This window comes from Bubalus bubalis, chromosome 5, assembly GCF_019923935.1.
Source record: "Bubalus bubalis isolate 160015118507 breed Murrah chromosome 5, NDDB_SH_1, whole genome shotgun sequence".
NCBI lineage: Eukaryota > Metazoa > Chordata > Mammalia > Artiodactyla > Bovidae > Bubalus > Bubalus bubalis.
In genome coordinates this window covers 125288893-125308766 of record NC_059161.1, presented here as the reverse complement: position 1 = coordinate 125308766, position 19874 = coordinate 125288893, and the positions used below count along the sequence as shown (strand labels likewise).

Sequence of the window (19874 nt, the reverse complement as noted above, 5' to 3'; positions counted from 1 at the left end):
GGTCGAGAAACCGGAACAAGTGTACCGGCCTTCCAAACCAACTTGGGGGCTAGACCGGGACGCCTAGTGTTGGGCTGCAGCCTGGGCACAGAGACCAAGTGCTCAGGGAATGCCACTATTCATGAGTACTTGTAAGCGCTGCTCTACACATGCAGTCTCGTGTATTCTTAAAAGCCCTTAGGTGTCATCTCTTATTTACAACTGGAGAAACTGAGGCTCAGAGAAAGGCTCTGGCAAGGGTCAGACTGATAATTGCAGGAACGTGCCATTGGAGCTAGAAATCTTTGAACGTTTTGGCGTGAGAAACAGAACTGCACACTTAAGGTCAAAGTTTAAAAAGGGAACAGGCTTGTGGCAAAGAGGATCCAGTCCTACTTGAGTCCCACGCTGGTCTAACCTTGACCTCAGAGCCCAGCCCCACATCCTTCATCCCTCTCTGCTCATCTACCCTGACTTGACTACCTGCTCCACCCTCCACCCAAACACCCCCAGATAGAAGAAACTGCCAACCAAAATCAAAAATAGTGTTATTAATTCTGGTGTCTCCGAAGCACGAAAAAAAAAAAAGAAAAAAAAAGAAAAAGAACCCCCCCTTTCCCACATTTCAGCCCCAAGTCCAAGGCCAAAGGGCCACCCCAGCAGGCAGTGCAGGCCGAGGGGCCAAGTCAGTCCTGGCCATGGGCTTGAAGCGGGACCAGCCCATGGGTTTGGCTCTTAGGGCCCGACTGGGATGCTGCCTGCCTCAGTTTGGGGAGCCCAGGCCGTGGACTAGAGATGAGAGATCAGGGGTCAAGGTCAGAGGTCTGGGCTATTCAGTTCCGGTGCTCTGGCTAAGGCAGCCAGAGGTCAGGGTTCACATGTGGAAGCCAAAGCCACTCGGTTCTGTGGTCCAGCAGAAAGGGCCAGAGGCCAGGGGTCCAAGTTCCCAAATACAAGACTGAGGCCCAGAGGGCGCCAGGCCACTCAGTACTGATGCTCCAGCAGGGGCTGAGCTGCCGGGCTCTCTCGCTCCTCTGCAGGAGCAGGCCAGTCGCCCAGGGCCCCGGTGGGCGTGCCAGTCTCAGGAGCACTGCTGTCCAAGCAAGGAATGTCCTGCACTGTTCTGGGGGGTGAGGCTTCAGTGCTGATGTCCGGGCTGAGGCTGAGGTCTAGAGGCGCCTGAGGGAAGGGAGACAGGTTGGTGGTGGGAGAGCAGACCTGAGCTGCCCAGACCTGACCCCGCTGGAAGAACCTTACCTGAGATTTGGGGGTGGTTCCTTTAGGGCTCCCTGAGGCTGGCTCCCCCTCGGATCCCCCTAGTCCCTTCCGACCCCCCAGGCTCCACTTCCCACTGGGACCCTCAGAACTTAGGAGACCAGGGCCAGGGGGCCTTGAGGGCCTGGGACCCTCAGGGAGAGCCGGTGAAGCGGGGGATGGTCCAGGGAGCCGAGGGGGTGGCCACTGCAGGAGAGGAGGGGGGCGCCCATCACCAGAGCCACTCAAGGAGGGCCTCGGGCCCCAGGCAGGGCCTGGTGGGAGGGGCTGGTCCCCAGCGCCTGTGGGAGACAGATAACAGGGCAGACTTCAGTCGCTAGGCTGCCCTTCCCACTCACGGGCTTAACCGGGCCTTGCCTGCTCACCTGCTGTGTTCTCAGGTGTGGGTTGTGCCAAGGGGGGGTTATTGCTGAGGGAGGTCAAGCCCCCACCTCCGCCACAGTCCGAGTCATCCACGTTCCCGCCGCTGTTGCAGCCGGCACCACAGCCCTTGTGAAGCCTGGGTGAGGGGAAATGGAGACGACGTTGGTGGGAGGAGGAGGGTGCAATGCCCTCACAAGCACAAATCCCCAACCCAAGGCACCTAACATCTCAGATCCTAGTCCTATTTCTAAAAGATTCTGCCATCTACTTTACAGGGTGGTTTTTTTTTTTTTAAGGTTACATTGTGAGGCATGTGGGATCTTAGTTCCTTGCGGTGGAAACATAGTCTTACCCACTGGACAACCAGGGAAGCCCCTATAGAGTTTTTAAAGGTGGCATCATCGATGGTGCTTCAGGCTAAAGGCCACCTTCAGCTCTGGCTGAGAGGGCGGGGTGTGCAGTTGGGTCAGCTTGGGGTTCACCCCTGGCTCCGGCGCTTCCTTAGTCAGACCCCGGAGGGCACCACTTCCTCTCTGTGAACCTCTGCTTCCTCCCCTGTGACCCCGGAGGTGGGGGTCAGAGCTCACCTCTCCCAGCTGCGCAGAAGCCAGTGGGCGATGGCGCCCAGGCTGACGGGGCCGCCCCACAGCGCCCGCAGCTGAGGGTGGCTGCCGGCCAGCGAGGTGGTGAGGGGAGACACGTAGATGGGGTAGCCCAGCGGCTGGTCGCAGGAGGAGTTGATCATGTTGCGGAGCGCCTGCTTGGCGTTCTGGATGCTGCCGCGCTCGGGGTTGCGGTTGCGCAGGAACACCAGCTCCTGCTGCTGCCCGGCCCAGAGGCCGCGCACACACTCGCGGTTCACCTGCGGGGGCCACACGTGTGGGAGAGGGTCAGGAGGCCTCAGCGGGAAGCGGGCGGGAGGGGTGAGCAGCCGGCCCCACCTTGATGACGCGGAAGCTGAGATGGCGCCGGTTGAGCATGATGATCTTGTACTCGTCCGAGGCGTCGTCCAGGACGTGGCGCAGCGCCAGCAGCGAGGGCGTGTTGCTGAGGATGGCACTGCGCCAGGCCGGGTCGCCCTCGTGCGAGATGACCAGCCGCTCCTCGTTGGCCGCGATGGCGTCATACAGGGCGGCTGGCTCCTCATACTCGTCTGGGGATGTGAAGTGGTCCTGCGGGGAGGACGGGAGGGCCGAGGTGGGCTGCCCCTGCCCTGGGCGGCGGGTTCACTGCCTGTCCGCCCTGCCTGGGCACACCTCTGCCTACCTGGTGAAGCTTGAGGGCCATGCGAACCCCGGGCGCCACCACGCGGTGAAGCAGGTCCATGTCGGCAAAGACCCACTCGTCCCGCGGGGACGTGATCCGGAAGTCCCCCTTAAACAGGGCATGCAGGCCGTAGAGGAAGGGCTCCAAGCTGGAGAGGAGGAGGGGGTGAATGCACCGGGCGCGCTGGGGCTCCTCAGCGCTGGCTGTGTGTGTAGGGGTCGGAGGGCAGCCTGCTCTTCACACTGGGCCTGTTTCCCCATCTTGACAAGGAGGTCAGTCCCTGCCCGTGTCCCTCACAGGGCGAAGGTGAGAGGCAGGCGAGGTCCCATGGGGAGAGGAGCCGCACCAAAGGAAGGACTGATGTGGCCCTGGGGGCTGCAGCCAGAGGCCCAGAGCTTGTCAGGAGGTAGAGGAGGGGAGGGCCACAGGCTGGGCTGGGCACTCACCTGGCAGACATGCTGTGCGAGGCGGTCCCCAGGGCCCGGCGGCCCAGCACACACAGGCCAAAACACAGCGTGACCAGCGGCGAGTTCCAATCCTGGTCCACAGGCTGCGGCACAAGGACCCCCGTCCCCAGAGCCCAGCTCAGACCTGGCACAGGGAACCTGGGGCAGGGACTGGGGCCCAGGCCAAGGGAGGCTGAGAATGAGAAGAACCCGCACGGGGAGAGGGGAGGCCGAGGGGGAGAGGGCAGCCCCAGGGTGCTGGTGGCCAGACCTGGCTGCGCCGGGAGGCACAGTACTGGATCCACTCCAGGTGCACGGCGCAGAAGGAGGGCAGCGAGAGGCCGGAGAGGCGAAGGTCATAGTCCTCGTCCACGCTCAGAGAGAAGGTGGGGTCGGAGTCAGCATAGCCAGGTGCCCGCACAGGACGCAGGGCCGTTGCAATGCCTTCGTGGCTCAGCCAGGCCTCCAGCTTTGGAGAGCGGCTCACGTAGTAGATGATACTCTGCGAGGAGAGGGCAGGGGTCAGTCACTGGGGGCACGCCCTCGCCCTGGCCACTAGGAGAGATAGCGTCAGGGTACAGAGACTTCTCCCTGTGAGTTCCCTGGTGGTCCAATGGTTAGGACTCTGCGCTTTCACCGCAGAGGTCCTGGGTTTGATCTCTGGTTGGGGAACTAAGATCTCTCAAGCTATGTGGCCTAACCAAAAAAAAAAGAACCTTCTGCTTTAGACTGCGCTGAAGTCAGCTTCCCAGGACACCCATCCCCTCTCCCATCTCAGCTCCCTGAAGCCACACAGGCCTGTCTGCTCCTTCTCTCAGTCAGGGAAGAGGAAGGGGAAGGGGAAAGCCGACAGGAAGCACCCCTCCTTACGGAGCATCCACTAGAGAGTGCTGCCTGTGGCAGGTGCTCAGGTCACGGGTCCTTCAAGATAGCATGAGTGTGATCACAGGACTTCCCCTCAAAAAAAAGAGGCACAGCATCTGTACCCAAGCCAGGGGCTCCTCGACCCCTTAAGAGAATCTGCTGGGGACTTCAGTGGTTAAGAATCCGCCTTGCAGTACAGGGGACGTGGGTTCCATCTTTGGCTGGGGAACTAAGATCCCACACGCCGCAGGGCAACTAAGCCCACATGCCACAACTAATGAGCCCGTGTACAGCCAGAGAAGCTGCATGCCGCAACGAGGACCCCTCGAGCTGCAACTAAGACCTGACTCGGCCAAGGAAATAATAAAATACGTATTTAAAAAAGAGAGATCCTGCTGGTTTCTAAGCAGGGGCGTGGGCGAATGGAGAAGAGCCTTTGGACAGTATGCGGCTGGTACAGACACGATGGATGGGCGGTCTAAGGCTGACAGTTGGCAGCCAGTCAGGTTGCTGCCCTGGATGGAGCCAAGGCAGGATGGCCTTCTGCCTGGGGGAGGGGTGGGGAACCCAGAGCTGCAGAGGCTGGTACAGCTGGCTGTGAACAGGGGGCATCTCGGCAATAGGAGTCCAGCAGCATGGTAGGACGTGAGGGGCCAAGAACCTGGGCAAAATGGCCACAGTATAAGCTCTTCCCTAGGAGTGAGTGAGGGCATGGGAAAAAACATCTGAGAAGGTAGTTTCTCTGACAAGTGACACAGAGGGGCCATCCACTGGCAGCAAGGGTCAGCTGGGGGACACAGGACCGCCCAAGAGAGAACCTCAGGTGAGCAGGCTCTGAGGACTCCAACAAGCCGCCCACCCCTTCTGGGCCCACGACACGCCTCAGGGCGGATGCTAAGAGAGCACGAGGGGACCTGATCGTGACCCCTAGTCACCCCACTCCTGTAGTGCCCTCCTCATTCCTGCCACCTCACAGAACTGCAAGAATCTCTATTTCTCAAAGAGCTAAACAAAGGCAAAGAAAGCGACATTGCAGGCATCCCAGAACCCAGCCCAGGGCTCCCTTGGGACCCCACACTGTGCCTCCCCAGCCCCCTGCCCCACAACAGGTCTTGACCCCTCAGGCCTGGCTTGGAGGGCCCAGGTTAAGACAGGGAGGCCCAGCCTGGGCCTAGCCAAGCTCCGGCACTTCCTCCTGATGCTGGGGCCTCAGGCAAAGCACTTTCCACATCTAAGGCAGCAGCATGTCTCCTGCAAGGCGTGGTGGGCTTCACCGGCTCAGGAGACGTGCCTGGCAGAGCCCACCCCTTGGCACGCACCACTGCTTGGCAGCTGCTCCTAAAACTGTTAATCCCGCCACAGTTAGCGTCACTGTCCCTGTGCTGGTGGGGCGGGGCTGCTGGTCTGGAAGGTGGTCGTCAGCGATGCCCCTCCCAGGACCGAAGCCCAGAGAGAAGATCTGTGTACGTGCTGCCCACTGGCCCCCAGTACTCACCACCCCACGGGAGCCTCCTGGAGGCGGTGACAGAGGGCCCCCACCCTAGGCCCCCAACGGGCAGAGTCACAGGGCCTCAGAGACCCGCTATCTGGCAGTGACTCTTTGGAAGATGCTTCCACTCTCTGAGGCCCCAGCTTCCCTTGGGCAGAGCAGGCTCCCGGAGACTCCGAAGGTGGCCTTCGGGAAGCTCCTGCCCAGCGAGCCCTGAGTGTGGGGCCCCGGCCACCCAGCCCCACCCTCCTACCCTGACGTAGTAGGTGACGAGGATCTTGCGGAGGTCGAACACCTGCAGCATGGACGCGGCGTTGTTATCGCTGATGCTGTAGCCCTCCAGCACGTACTTGCTGGCCGTCACCTCCCAGGCCAGCCAGCGCTGCCCGAAAGCCGCATTGAAGGACAGGACCCTCGGCAGGTGGCCTGGCTCACAGCAGCAGCAGCCCTCGTCCTCCTCCACGCCCTCGGTGATGGCCTCCACCTCCCGCTGCTGGCAGTATGTACCTGCGGAGACGGGGGGCCAGTCAGGGGACTCGAACCCATCCCCGCCTGCCTCCTCCCCAGAGTGCCCAGGCCCCTCCCCTGGAGGCGACGGGAGCCACCAGCACTTAGTGAACGGATGAACAAACGAGCCCCTTTCTCCTCCTAACTCCCAGTGGCCGTGGTGGGGTGGGACTGGGGTGGCGGTGACAGGACAGACAGGGCCAGATCCCTCACTTATAGACGCAAAGACCGAAGCTCAGGCTCGCGCGGCTCTGAGCTGTGCTTCGAGCCTCTCTGCGCTCAGGGCCTCTTCTGAAGCTGGAACCTGCCAGGTGCATCCTTCCTGAGGGCCAGGGGCTGGCTCACTCCCCAGGGCTTATGCGTGGGCCCCAACCTGGGCCATGCCTGAGTCCACAGAGCAGGCCAGCAGGAGCCCCAGGCCGGAGCTTCCACCAGAGCAGCCTGTTCGCTACAGACCTGCCACAGTCAGGGCAGGGCCAGGGCTGGGCCAAAGAAAGCCTGCCGCCTCGATGCTCAGACTAGGAATCCCAGGCCGTGGGGCCCGTGACGGAGAGTGCCTTGCTCAAGGGCCCCAGCAAACCGGGGTAGAGCAGGGTTAGGGTCCGGCCCTCACACACTGACAGAGGTGGCACCCTCCGCTCACCCCGGAACTCGAGGCCACGCAGCTGGAAGGTGACGAGGCCGTTGCCAACCTCGATGAGGTGGACCAGGGCGTTGAGGTAGTCGGAGGCCAGGACGAAGCAGTCGCCGGGGCCATAGTTGCCCCAGCGGCCCAGCACCAGGTCCCCACACAGTGTGTGCTGCAGCGAGCGGGTCAAGTGCTCGTAGAAGATCGAGTTGAGGTTGTTGTCATCAGCGCCTGGGACCCAGGATGGACGGACAGATGGACATGACAAGTGAGCAAGGCTCCCTCCCCAGGGCGGCCCTGCCCCAAAGCCCCCGATGGCTGGGTACACACCGGGGTTCCGGTCCAGCTGAGTGACCAGGCGGGTGTTGGAATGATCCACGCGTTTAGTGCTGTTCAGAGACAGGGTGACACACAGGTGGCCGAGAGGGCAAGGCTGCCCCAGGCTCAGGTGACAGTTCCCGCCACCCTCCACCACGCCCCTCTGGGCTTGCACCCCGTTCCATGACAGGGGGAGGTTAAGGTTCACGGATGTGAAGGGACTCCCCCAGGAGCACCACACAGCCAGGAAGCCCAGGGTGTGAGCCCCAGGCCTCGGTCTGGCTCAAGCTGTGTTCCTGTGGATCAGCCACCTCAGTGAAGCCCACAGTGCCGTTCCCCACAGCCCAGCCTCCAATCTCCATCTGATCTCCTGGTAACCTGCCCCATTCCACCCGCTCCCCACCAGTCCCCCTCAGGGTCCCACAGGGGATCCGCCTCCTCTCCAGCCCAGGAGACTCACTTGTAGTCACGCTCCCAGAACTTGAGGGGCCGGGCGTAGGACATGATGAAGACAGCGCTGCCCAGCAGTGGGTTGAGAGGCGTGGAAAAGAGTGCCGAGAGCAGGGCCTGAACGAACAGCATGGCCGAGTCTGGGCACGAGTCAAGGAGGTGGCGGGCACGCAGGACCCTCCCCAGCCTCCCTCATGACCCTTCCACCCCTGCCAGCCCGCCTGGAGCCCCCCCATCCGGGCGACAGCCCTCCCTGCACACTCCCAACCGGGCTGCAAGCAGCAGGCTGGGTACGTGGCACGGCAAACGGCTGGGCAAAAGCGTGGAAAGCTGAGCCCCAGGTGATCTGCCAGGGCGCGATGTAGGTCAGCACGAAACGCAACTTGTACAGCAGGTCCCACAGCTGCAGGGGTGGAGGGGAGAAGGTGAGAGATACACAGACTGCTCACAGAGAAGGGGGCCCACCAAGTGCCCACTCAGACCCCTGGGACTTCCGACACCATTAGCAACCCCAGACAAAGCACCCAAGGGGACATTAGCTATTTAATTCATATGATCGTCCTGGGAGCCTCCTATCACTGTCCCACTTCCCAGATGGGAAAACTGAGGTTCAGACGAGGTAGAACAGATACATGATTTGCTCAGGTTATGCCACTCTTGGTGATGCAGCTGTGATACCAAAAGTTAAGAGATAGTCACAGGCCCTGCCCTCAGAGGGGGACACAGTCTTGATCTCCACCATCCTGGGCCAGGCCAGAAACCAGACCAGAATGCTCACGGGAGTGAGATGAAAGCTCAGGCCTGTGCCAGGGTCCCCCGTGGGCACCACTGCAGGCCTCCAGTACAGAGCCAGGGAACAGGCCTTTGTTCAAGTCCCGGCTGACCACCAGCTCTCCAGGAAACCTGAGGCAAATCACTTATGCTCTCTAAACCTCAGCCTGCTCACTGCCCTACGAGGAACTGCTGCCAAGGCCCTCAGAGGAGATACCACGGGACTGGGGTGGGTCTTCCGCACCAAGGCAGGAGAGGCCTGCCCCCAGGGCTGCAGTGCGGCCCCCAGCTCACCTTGCTGCAGAGCAGGGACATGAGGAAGTAGTCGAGCAGGAAGCCCTGGGAGAGGCGCGGGTAGTCGAAGTGAAAGAGCAAGACGGTGAAGGCCAAGGTCAGGTACTGCTGGGGCGGGCAGCAGAAAGCCGAGCGCAGCAGCTTCAGCCCAGCCACGGTCATGAGCAGCGCCCGGCAGCTATGGGCAAGAGGCAGGCTTTAGGGGCCGGGCGGTGGGGGTGGGGGCCCGCCCCTTGCAGGCCCCGGCCTGGGCTCTGCTGGGCAGGGCCCGGCTCTTCTGGGCCAGCAACCTTCATCTCTGCTCCCTGAAGAGGTCACTAACCCCCTCAACTTCAGGTGTACTGGAGGGACATGTCTGCTCCTGAGGAGGCAGGTACTTCACTGGAAAGGGTGTCAGGAGCTGGGGGCCTACTTAAGCTTGCTGGCCAAGGGGACTCAGTTTCCTCCTGGGTTACTCATGCAGGTAGGTGGTGGGATGACCAGGGGGCTGGTGGTCCTCACTAGAGGCAGAACTTGTCTGGGTGGCTGACGACCGTGTGAGCGTCCACCGTGAGGGCGTTGAGCACCACGGCCGGGTAGATGAGGTACTTCTCCACGCACTGCAGGCCTGCATACAGCTTCTCAAACCACATCACCTGGGCAGCACCTGCAACCATGGGCAAGGAGGTGGGACTGCTGAGCTCCGGGCCCTCCACATCTCCTCCTGCTGCTGCAAGGGGGGCAGGTGTGCTCTCCGCAGGGAGCTGGCAGGAGGGCAGAGCCTAGAATGTGGGGGTGCACAATTCTGGGCCCCTAGAATTTCCGAGCAGCTGGGGGTGTTGATCTTCAGCAAATCAAATGAGTGCGATGAGGCCCAGGCAGGGCGTGTTGGGGGCTCAGGGCAGGTGCTCTGCCCATTCGGCTGTCTGAAATAAAGGGTGATGACAACACCCCTGGTGTCCACCGGAGTCAGGACAGGTTGGGTGAGGCCCAAGTTCACAGTGACCCTCAGTCACAGGGACCTTTGGACCGGGCCCGTCACTGGCTCAAGGTGACGTAGCCACATGGAGATGCTGGCCCAGTAAACAAGATCCTTCACTGTCTAAGAAAAACAAGCACACAGACCTTCGCACCACAAATCCAGGTATTTAAATACAAGCGCCAAGGAGTCTGTGTTGCACAATTCATTGTGCACTGCACTGGTCTAGTTCATTAAGAACCAGTCTGTATTTCTCAACAACACCTCCTGGAGTTCTACTTCTATCTCGTCAGGGTCCACAAGGCGGGCAGGGAAAGGGCAGAGCAGGCAGGGCGAGAGTGAGGCAGGGGCTGAGGGTGGCACATGAGAGGGTACAGAGGGCAGTGAAGGGGCCGCAGGGCCCATGCCATCGCAGACAGGGTGGTGTGGACAGAGGCTGCCCCCTGCTGGCACCCTGAGCTGAGAGGTCCGAGCTCGTAAAGGCAGGTCGGTGGAGGGCCCCAGACTGGCCGGAGGCACTCACCTCGCACTTCGTACTGGCTGTACTCCAGCGGCTTCAGTACGGGCTGCGACAGGCAGAACCAGGGCAGCTGCTTGCGGAGCTGCGGCAGCAGGTAATGTGTGAAGAAGCCTACGGCCCCCGCCAGTGCGTACAACACAAAACCTAGCACGGACTGCAAGGAGGAGGGGAGACTCAGCCACGGGCCGCCCGGCACACAGCAACCAGGGCCCGAGAAGGATGTGAGGCCACGGCCGCCTGGCCCTCGGGGCATGTGCGCTCTGGCAAAGACCTGGGCGAGAGGACTGGCCTGTGCCCCACAAACCTTTAGGGCAATGAAGACGGTGCTGGCGCTGATGGCAAAGGTGAGCACGGCGATCACCACACACATCACCAGGTCGGAATGGAGGACCTCACGCTGCAGGGTCGGGAAACACCAGCGTGGGTGCCGCTGCCACCGGTGGCTGAACACACCCTTCCCCACAAGACTGGACTCCGAGACTTCGGGCGCTTACCACTGACTGGCGCATCTTTTCTGGCAGTGGGTCTGGGGGCTCAGCACGGGCGGTCTCCAAGCTCCGCTCCTCCAGCTCAGGGAAGAGCTTGCTCCGGACCAGAGACCTGGGGGGTCGGGCCGTGAGAAGAGTCAGGGGCCTGGGTCTGGGAGGCTGCCCCTCCTCCCACAGGCCCTGGGGTCAGGTGTTGACAGGCACATGTGCAGACCCCGCCCCTCAACCCTTGCCAGGCACAGACACACACAGACAGTCCGCGCAGGCACCCACCAGAGCACGGTGGGGTCGCTGCTCTGCCGGCTCAGGTGGTAGGACAGCGCGACCAGGAGGCCACAGAAGACGGAGAAGATGACAGGGACGTGCTGCTCCGGCCAAGGGCTCTGGAGAGGGAGCCCGTGCCAGTCAGGGCTGCGGGCGCCCCCACCCGGGGCAGAGGCCACTGCGGGCACAACTCACAGCCCCATCTCGCAGCCCCCCGCTCTGGACACCTCCTGGCCCCTCCCAAGTCATCCCTACCTTGATGGCCCCGAGGCAGAAGCCGTAGAGCAGGGCGGCGGCCAGCAGGCTGCGGGAAAGGCTGAAGACGGCTGTCAAGGGGCTGGTGGCAGCTGCGAGGCGAGCGGAGGCAAGTAAAGCCCAGAGCCCACCCACCAGCCCCTGCGGCACTGCCCCTGCTGCCCCTCAACTTCCAGGGGCTAACCTCCCCTGGACTCGGGGCCCAGCCCACTGTTCTCTGCTCCCCCAGCCCAGAGAGGCCTGCAGGGCCTCTTGCATTCTCTGGTTTAAACCACTTGCCTGGGGAGGAGACGGGAGGGGTGGGGAAGGGAAGGGAAGAGATGGGCTCTTAGAATCTTCCATGTAGACCCGGAAAAGCCTCAGGGAAGTGCTAGACCCATAGTTGTATACCCTCATAGCCTCAGACCCACAGGCCTGCACGTCCTCCTTACCCAGGAGCCCTGCCCTGGGCGCCATACCTGTGCCCCCAAAGCCGTGCATGTCTATCTGCTCCAGCAGGTACATGAGGCAGGTGTTCACCTGGGGCAAGAGGCCCAGGAGAAAGACGAACGGGAAGCACAAGGTGAACACTGGCAGGGAGGGGAAGCGGTGGCCCGGTCAGTCTGCCGGCTGCACCCCGGCCCACCCTTAGGGCCTTGCTCCCCCCCACCCCCTTGCAACCTCAACCCTACCCGGCCTTACCAGTGGCCACATCACGGGCACAAAAGAAGAAGGAGGCGGAGAACAGCGTGAGGCCATAGAGGGAGACGGGAGGGAAGGGCTGTGCGGAGCCCAAGGCGTCCAGCAGCCAGATGAGCAGACAGCAGATGCAGAAGTAGACGGGCCGGCTGTACGCAATGACCCAGTTGTGGCCCTGGGGAGAGGGCCTGTGAGGCGTCGCACCTCCCTCACTGAACGCCCTACTCACGAACACATGCTCACGTGCCCCGGGCCCGGCCCTGGGTCCAAGAGAGCTTGGCAGGGTCGGGGCAGAAGGATCAGGGGTCTGGGGGCAACAGGGAATGGTGAGGGTCGCAGGCCCGGGCCTCATGGGAGACACACTCCGCTGTACTCACGTGCATGGGAGAGGCGGCATCTGGCTGCACGCTCTGGAAGAGACAGGAGCTACATGGTGACGAGAGCCTCACCCACGGGAGGGTCAGAGGCCTGGGACCTGTTCAATTCCACTTCTGGGGCGTTATGAGGGACCAGGGCAGGACTCCCCCTTCAACTGTCCTGAGCCTCAGTTCCTTCATTTGTTGGATGGGGGATGATGGTGAACAGGGGACCTGAAGCATCTTATCTGCTTTCTAGCTCGACCCCCTCAAGAGGGGTCGTGGGAGGAGGGGGAGGAGACCCCGGAAGCCAGGCCTGACCTTCAGCAGGGAATACTGGCAGGAGGCGATGACCAGGCAGAACTGGAAGACCCAGATGTCCGTGAAGAAGCCCTTGAGCAGCAGCAGGTAGCCCAGGAAGGCGACGAGGCTGCTCAGGCCGACGCCGAGGATGTTCTCCAGCAGCCCGCGCGTCCTGGAGAGACCGCCGGGTCAGAGCACGCCTACCTCCTCCCGTACTGGCGGGGCAAGGGATTAGGGGGTGGGGGTGGGGGACAGGATCCAGCCACAAAGACCCACATCCAGGCTGGCGCCCATGCCAGCCATCATCTTGAGTATCTGGAGCTATAACCTTGGGCAGGGCCAGGCTGCACCTGCTCCAGGAAGCCAGCCAACCGCTACCCTGCACCCAACCCCAGGCTCTGTCCCCTCTAGACCCAGAGACCTCAGGGGCCACCACCCTGGGATCTGGCCGATCTGCCTCCCGCTTCCCCAAAGCACCGCTCACAGTGCTGGGAGAAATCCAGAGCGCAGGAAGCCACCCAGACAACAAACGTCACCTGCCTTTCTGGGCCTCAGTTTCCTCCCAGAAAAAAAGGAGAGCTGAGACAGATGATTTGCTGGCTTTTTAGGCTATATAGGATTCAATTTAATTGAATCTAACACAGAAGCAGATAAAAAAAATAGAAACACACTATGTAGAAGCCATGTCTCCCTCCAGCAAAATTTTGAGAGAAGAATGACCAGAGCACCCCCAACTAGGCCAACCATTTGCCCCTAGAAGAACCTGAAGCAATCCCACTGCAAATTCCAACCCTCCACGCGCCCTCAGTGACCCAGCGGTTAGGCTCTCTGTGGCCGTGACGGCCTCCACACGTTCCCAGAGTCTGGAAGCCCTGGGGCCAGGAATGACAGAGGACTGGGAGCTGAGGGGCTGAGTGCTCACCGGTCCAGCAGTGCCAGCAGGGCGAGCCGCTCGTAGCGCACAGAGGTCCAGCGGCCAGGAAGAAGCCAGTACTTGTAACTGTGCTGGGCCCGGGGTGGCGCCTCCTCCATTAGCGTCTGCTCCTGGGATTCGTGCAGGGAGTCCTGGTCCAGTAGGTCAAACTGCGGTCCCCACGGCCGCGGCCATCAGCCCCGCCCTCCCACCACAGTGGTCCACGCCACCCCCTGGCACACACTGGCCATCAGCCCTGTCCCCCACCACCGCGGTCCACGCCACCCCCTGGCACACATTGGCCATCAGCTCTGATCCACTCCCGTCCATGCCACCCCCTGGCACACACGAGCTGGTCTACACAGAAAGTCCTTACCATCTAGCAGCCCCACAGCCTGCCCTGACCCTCCACCCCAGGGCCTGCTTCTTTCTCCAGCTTCCCAAGATATGGCTCAATGGCTGTGGGAGCTGCCAAGGGCCAGGGTTACCAGTTCCTGTGTCTGTCTTCCCCACTCAGGAGGCATCTCTGGCCCCTTTCTGGGGTCGGTGAAATCCACCTTAGCATTCGGGAGCCAGTAAAAATGCCACCCTTTGCCCAGACGTGGCCATCAGGGTCACTTCGACCACTCTACCCTGGAGCACAAGGAGGCCTGGCCCTGAGGGCAGGCCTGGGTGCCAATGCCACTGCTGTGAGGCCCTGGGCTGCCTGCTTAACCTCTCTGGGCTTGTGGGTTTTTAAGTCAACAAGTGTTTACGCGATGCATCCATAAACCTATCCTGTGCCAGACTCCAGGCACACAAGGACAGCCACCACAGCACAGCCCCGCCTCTGGAGGAGCCCTCGCCCACGTGAGGACTGCACTGCTCTCCCACGGGACGGGGAAGGAGAACAGGCACATCCGGAAGGGGCACACGCAGCTTCTGGGTGCTGCCCTTGGTCTCTCAGTGGCCCTGGCTGCATGGGCACTACTCTCACGATTGTTCTTTAAGCTCTGAATCTGTGCCTTACACAATCCTAGTATTTTTGTCACTTCCTGACTGATTACATAAGTTGTTGTCCACACCAGGACACTTTCAGGAACAAGAAGAGGTGCTCTTACTAACCCTACTAAAACGGACAAACTCAACCAGCATGCCTCAAGCGACCCATCGCCACTGTCCAGTGATCTCAGCTGTCCCCTTTGCGGGTGCCACTGCACCCTCCCCGCTAACTGCGGGCCCTGCCCAGGTAACGAAGCTATTCCAGACACGTTTACTGAGTAAATAAATAAGCAACTTGAGTCCTTCATGTTCTGTGCACCCTGTGCTGGCCATCAAAGGTCAAGACAGCCACCTTAGGGCCCCTGGAGCCCTCACTCGGAACCACCTGGCCCTCCTGGGGCCCGCGCAAGCGCTTGGTGCTCTGCATCCCCCACCCCTTCCTGCAGGTCCTTCCCCAATGCTGGCTTCTCACCTCCGGGATCTCCAGGGGCACTCGGCGCACCTGCATGCCCTGTAGGACGACGGGCCGCGGCTGCAGCAGGTTCAGGCCGCCGGTGGCCTCTGGGACGTCAGCTGAATGGAAGCTGGAGGAATGCGAGTGGCGGTCCCTGTGGGAACAGCAGAGGTGAGGGTTGGGGCTGTGGGCGAGCCCAGGAATGAAACAGGGTTGAGGCCAAGGCCAGGCCACGACTGGGGGCCTGAGGGGGCTACTCGAGTACCCAGAAGATGTAGAGGGGTGTCAAGAGGAGACAGGTCACAGAGGGCCTCCCTCCCAGACCCTAGGCATCCAAGAAGGCCCTGGAGCCTCGTGCTTGGAAGTCCTGTGGAGCCAGGGAACCAAGGGATCCCTACAGGCTTGCCCCTCTCCCCTCCATGCCCCTCGCTGCCGCCCACCCTCCTCTCCTCCTGGAGGTCTGAGCTACCTCCTGGAGGCCTTTGCTCCTGCCCAAAGAAGGAAGGGAGAAAACCCCCCAGAAATGACAGCCCACTAGCCACAGGGCTGGGAGAGCCTGAGCTTGGAGACTCACCAGGCTCCATTGGCTGCCTGCTCCCCCTGCTGCCCCACGGGGTTCTCATAGCCACCTCCAGCCAGGCCAAAGGTGTAGGAACGCCGCACACCTGGAGCACAGACAGGTGTGGGACACAAGGCAGCCTGTCAGGGACAGGAGCACTGAAGCCCAACCCACCTGAGAAAAACCCTGTGCTGGGTTCTCCAGATGGCAGCCCAGTCCCGGGGCACCAAGGGTGTAATTTCAGGGACGATGACTCTCAGTGAGGGGGGAGAGGCTGGGCCACAGGCTTGGCCACTGGACGCAGGGAGGGGCTCACCGCTCTCGTCGTAGAAGTAGTGCACGGCACCCTCGGAGGTGTCATCGAAGGTGCAGGCCTCGTGCACGTTGGCGCCGGCCCGGGTGAGCAGCAGCGAGGAGGCGAAGTGCAGGGCCGAGGGCAGTGTCAGAGCCCGGGAGTGGGAGGCCGCACGGCCCCGCTGAGCCTCCTGCAGGCTGCTGGGGAGGGGGCAGCCCACGGGCTGTCAGCAGCACTCAGAGCCAGCAGGCCCCCACCCCCCAACCCCAGGCAGCCAGCTGGTGCTCACCTGGGGGGTGAGCCCATGACCGAGGCTGGGGGGGTGGGGTTGCTGCCGGCGTTGTGCCGCCTCCGGATGGCCTGTGCCCGCCTCACGTTGCTTGAGTGGTCCCGCTTGCCAGTCTCCTCGGCACCTGTCCAGAAAGAGGGTCCCCCCCCACCCGAGTGTAAGTGACAAGGAAGTGGACAGAGCCTGGGGGCGGGTGGCAGGGAGATGCAGGTGCTCCTGTGTGAAGCTAAAGATCAGACCTAGTCCAACCATATCCTGGCTCTGTGACCCTGCCAGGTGACCTAACCACTTGGGCCACAATTTCTAAATCTGGGAATAAGGACATGACTTGTTCTGCTCTGCTGGTGGCCCAGGAGAATGAGCATGGCTACAGAGAGACCTCGAAGAAAAGGGGCTCAAGTGCTAACTTTAGGACTGGAGCCAGGTATCTGAGGTCTCTGCCTTAAAGGCCTCCTCTCTGCTCAGCCCTGCTTATCTGAAGCGCCAGCAGACGACCGTCACCAGACAGTCGTGTTCATGTCCACCTGCTGCCGGAGGCTGAGCAGGCCCCCCTCCAGCTGCCCCTTGCCTTGACCCCCGCCCCTCCCCAGCCGGCACTCACCTCCCCCCAGCGCACCTTCCTCCCGCAGCTCCCCGCGCCAGCCAGGCTGGTTGGCAGCAGGTCCCCTGCGGGCCTCGGCGGCCAGCACAGCGGGCTCAGCGGCAGCCAGCTCCACCCCTGCCTGGGCCTCCAGCTCAGCCTTGGAGCCGGCCGGGGGACCCCGCAGGGCATCCCCCCCTGCCCCATCCATGCTCAGCACGCGGGCGTGCGTTTTGGCGCTGGCAGTACTAGGCGTCCGCTGGGTCCCATAGGGCCGCTTGGGGGGCACAGCCATCCCCTCCTCAGCCCCGTGGGGGGCCCGTCGTTTCCGGGCTCCCCCAGCGGCCCCCCGAGAACTCGCGGGGGAATAGCAAGAAGTGGAAGAGGAGCTGTCGGTGCTGTAGCGGCGCTGGGACCGGAGGCTGGAGGCTGGGCTCAGTTCACTGCCCTCGCTGGTGTCGTCATCCTCGAAGAAGCCCCGGCCTTCCAGCAGCGGCCGCCGAGGGGCCCGGCCTGTGGCGGGGGAGTGTCTCCGCACAGGCGGCCGCCGTTTGCTGGGCCGGAGCAGCGCCAAGTCCTTGGGCCGCACAACCAGGAGAGGCTCGGCCGGGCCCGGTGGCGTCCCCGCTCCTACGACTGTGTCAAAGGAGCGCAGCGTGTCATCTGAGGGGACTCCGGCATCAGGGGAGGCGGGCAGCTCTGCCTCCGAGGGGGGGTCTGTATCGCTGCCCTCTGGGGCTTGCCCTCCAGGGGGGCTGTCCAGGTGGGTAGAATTGGTCTTCTCACTCTTGAAGCTGCTCAACGTCTCCCTGTCAGTGCCACTGAAGCAGGAATCTGAGGAGCCAGCTTTCTGGGGTGTGGGGTCCCCTGAGCCCCGCCGGTCCAGGGGCTGGTAGCCGCCTGCTCCCCGGCGCTGTTCCCGTCGACTGCTGGTCCTCACCAGGGCCCGCTCGGGCCGGGTCAGGGTCAGGAAGCTCTTGCTAAGCTCCTGGCTGAGGCTGCCCTTCAGGAGGGGGCTCATGGGAGTGTCAGCCACACTGCCGCCACTCCACGGGGCTCCGTCTCCAGCCAGGGGAGAACGTTCTGAGGAGTCCGTGCTGGGGAGAGAAGGGTCCGGGGCGGCCCCTGGAGGCGTCTGGGGAAGATCTCCAACTGTCAAAAGAGAAGAAGACACAGGACTAGAAAAAGGTGTTCTATATCAAGAACTGATGGCTGAGAGAGTGCTATGGCCCCAAGTTCTGAAAGCCCAGAGGGGCGGGACACTGAAGTCCTATCTCAGAGAACTAAGAGAGCCCCAGGAAGCAAAGGTTAGGGTGACTCAAAGACATGGCAGCTAGATTTCTCCCCAAGCCCTTGCCAATCATGCCCACTCACTCAGCTTCTCCTGTGAGCTTAGCTTCAGCATCTCTCGATCGGCCGAGGTCACGATCACGTTGTTGCTGCCCTGCTCCCGCACCAGCTCCTTGATGTCTACAAGCACAGCCCCAAACGCATTAGCAGTACCTCGAGGCATCGATGTGCCAGGCCCCCGTTCTGCACCGCCACCTCAGTTCTCAACAGCAGCCACCTACCTCTGAGGGGCCCAGAGTCCTCTATCCGGGGCAGCAACTCCTGAGCAGGTAAGAGAAAAGTTTGAAGGGGCCAAGAGGGCAAAAAAGTAGGTGTAGGACATACCCACATGGGGGACAGGCTCCCAGGAGAGGAGTAAGGCAGGCTGAGGGCCGGGACCACTCACCGAGACCTGGTTGAAGCCAAACACGGAATGCTGAGAGCTACAGCGCACGGGGGGTGTGGAACTCACTTTTCGAAATACGGTCATTTCCACTCCAGGGTCTCTAGCAGTGCACAGAAACATCAGCTTCAAGCTAACCTTCCCTCTTCACACAGCACCTCTCCCACCATCCCCATCACGCCTCCCTCCACGTTGATTCCCCTGACAAATCCAGAGCCAATCAAGGAATATTCAACCGCTCTTGGAGGCAATGTTCCCTAAGCCCCTTCTCCATCCTCCAATGCCAAGGCCCAAGCACCAGGAACCCTCCATTTCCAGCACAGGCCCTGCCTTGCCCACCTGGGCAGATTGCTGTCCCCCTGGGCAGGCTCTTCCTCTGGTTCCCCCATGGTAGAGTTGCGCTTCTCCACAATCTCGCCCTGGTCGAACATAGCATGCAGCCGATAGTTCACAGTCTTGATGGTAGCGAAGATGACAGCCACCACAAGGCAGTACACACCAGCCACCATCAAGCTGGGGGGCAGGACCTGGAGGCGGCAGCAAGTCAGGTCCTTCTTCACAGAGCCCTGCTCCCACAAGGGGTGGACCTGCCACCGCCATCAAGATTAGGATTCACAAGTTCACAAGAAGACTTCCTGGCCCCTGCATACAACCAGTACGAAGACCCTGCCTTTACTTAACTAACTGGACAGAGATTAAGTGAGGGGCTCAAGGTCACCCTGGCCAGAAAATTCTGGCCTCTCCTCCACACACTCTGAACTCTGCTTTGAGTCCCCTTCCCACAGCCCGGAGTCCCTGTCAGTTTGCACCCCTCGGTGACATCTGCCCTCCCTTTCCCCGGCGGGAGTTACAGGTGGCGGCAGCGTCTCACCATGTACAGCAAGAAAGGGAAGGTGAGCAGGAAGATCCAGACATAGAGGTGGAAGCAGTTGGAAAAGGTGCTCTGGTGCGGGTCGAAGAACCAACCGCCGGTGAGCGAGGCCCACACCCCCTGGCGTAGGATCTGCAATACCTGCGACCCCATGGCCCCGCCGCTGCTGCGCGCGCCCTCCTCCCGGGACCCTCATGGGGGCGGCCCCTGGCCCATGCCCCGCCTGGCGCCCGAGGGCCCCGGGGCCCGGCCTCGCGCTCACGCCATGGTCTCCCCCAACGGGGGAGAGAGATCGGAGGGGCGAGGGTACGAGCAGGGGGCGGGGCCGGCCCGGAAGTCAGCGGTGTGAGACCCAGGCGCGGGGGTGGAGCCGCATCAGAGGCTGGGTCCTGGCCCCCACTCCCGCCCCAGAACTGCTCCCGAGCGCCGGGTCGGCAGGCAGGCGCGGGGCACGGGCCGGGCACCCGTCGGCGGCATCCAGAGGTGGGCGTGGGGTGGGGACTCCGGGGGTGCAGCGACGGCTCCCTCGGTTCCGGCCCGGGGAAAGCCCCGGGACCCTGAGGTCCACTTCCGGGGTCACAGGTCACTCGCTTTGGGCTCCGCGCTCGCCCCGCTTCTGCGGGAGCCGGCCCAACGGGGAGGCCGGAAGAAGGAGCCGCGAGCCGCCAACCTGCAGTGACGCATGCGCCCAAGGAGCCAAGTTGGGACCCGGAAAAGGAAAACCTGGA

General features: G+C 62.2%; 1 protein-coding gene across 6 annotated transcripts; it reads right to left on the bottom strand.

Annotated features, from left to right (window-relative positions):
* Positions 1 to 510: 510 nt before the first annotated feature.
* Positions 511 to 19819, bottom strand: PCNX3 (pecanex 3). Of its 6 annotated transcripts, none has more exons than XM_044943705.2 (35): positions 19147 to 19819; positions 18615 to 18802; positions 18279 to 18378; positions 18115 to 18154; positions 17918 to 18013; positions 16580 to 17695; positions 15964 to 16087; positions 15696 to 15871; positions 15395 to 15485; positions 14839 to 14974; positions 13395 to 13555; positions 12491 to 12644; positions 12191 to 12223; positions 11817 to 11988; positions 11594 to 11704; positions 11136 to 11227; positions 10890 to 10999; positions 10623 to 10728; positions 10433 to 10525; positions 10132 to 10282; positions 9152 to 9296; positions 8651 to 8828; positions 7880 to 7988; positions 7596 to 7725; positions 7148 to 7206; positions 6833 to 7048; positions 5936 to 6189; positions 3601 to 3831; positions 3330 to 3433; positions 2884 to 3031; positions 2559 to 2789; positions 2205 to 2479; positions 1620 to 1753; positions 1237 to 1535; positions 511 to 1158 (listed from the first exon to the last, which is right to left on the bottom strand). In XM_044943705.2, the coding sequence occupies exons 1-35, from the start codon at positions 19297 to 19299 to the stop codon at positions 964 to 966; spliced, it is 6111 nt and encodes a 2036-aa protein (XP_044799640.2). In that variant the 5' UTR covers positions 19300 to 19819; the 3' UTR covers positions 511 to 963. The 6 variants fall into 6 exon arrangements, with proteins under 6 accessions (XP_044799640.2, XP_025142443.3, XP_025142446.3 ...); XM_025286658.3 differs by having other exon boundaries at positions 15696 to 15874; positions 16565 to 17695; positions 19147 to 19818; XM_025286661.3 differs by having other exon boundaries at positions 13395 to 13537; positions 15696 to 15874; positions 16565 to 17695; positions 19147 to 19818.
* Positions 19820 to 19874: the final 55 nt, after the last annotated feature.

Excerpts from the sequence above, each read along its gene's own strand:
- PCNX3 (XM_025286658.3), bottom strand. The coding sequence starts at position 19,299 with ATGGGGTCGCAGGTATTGCAGATCCTACGCCAGGGGGTGTGGGCCTCG. Across the intron at positions 13,556-14,838 it reads TGCCCCTGGAGATCCCGGAG|TTTGACCTACTGGACCAGGA; the intron begins GTGAGAAGCCAG and ends TGGGGACCGCAG. Across the intron at positions 12,645-13,394 it reads CTGCTGGCACTGCTGGACCG|GACGCGCGGGCTGCTGGAGA; the intron begins GTGAGCACTCAG and ends CGGTCTCTCCAG.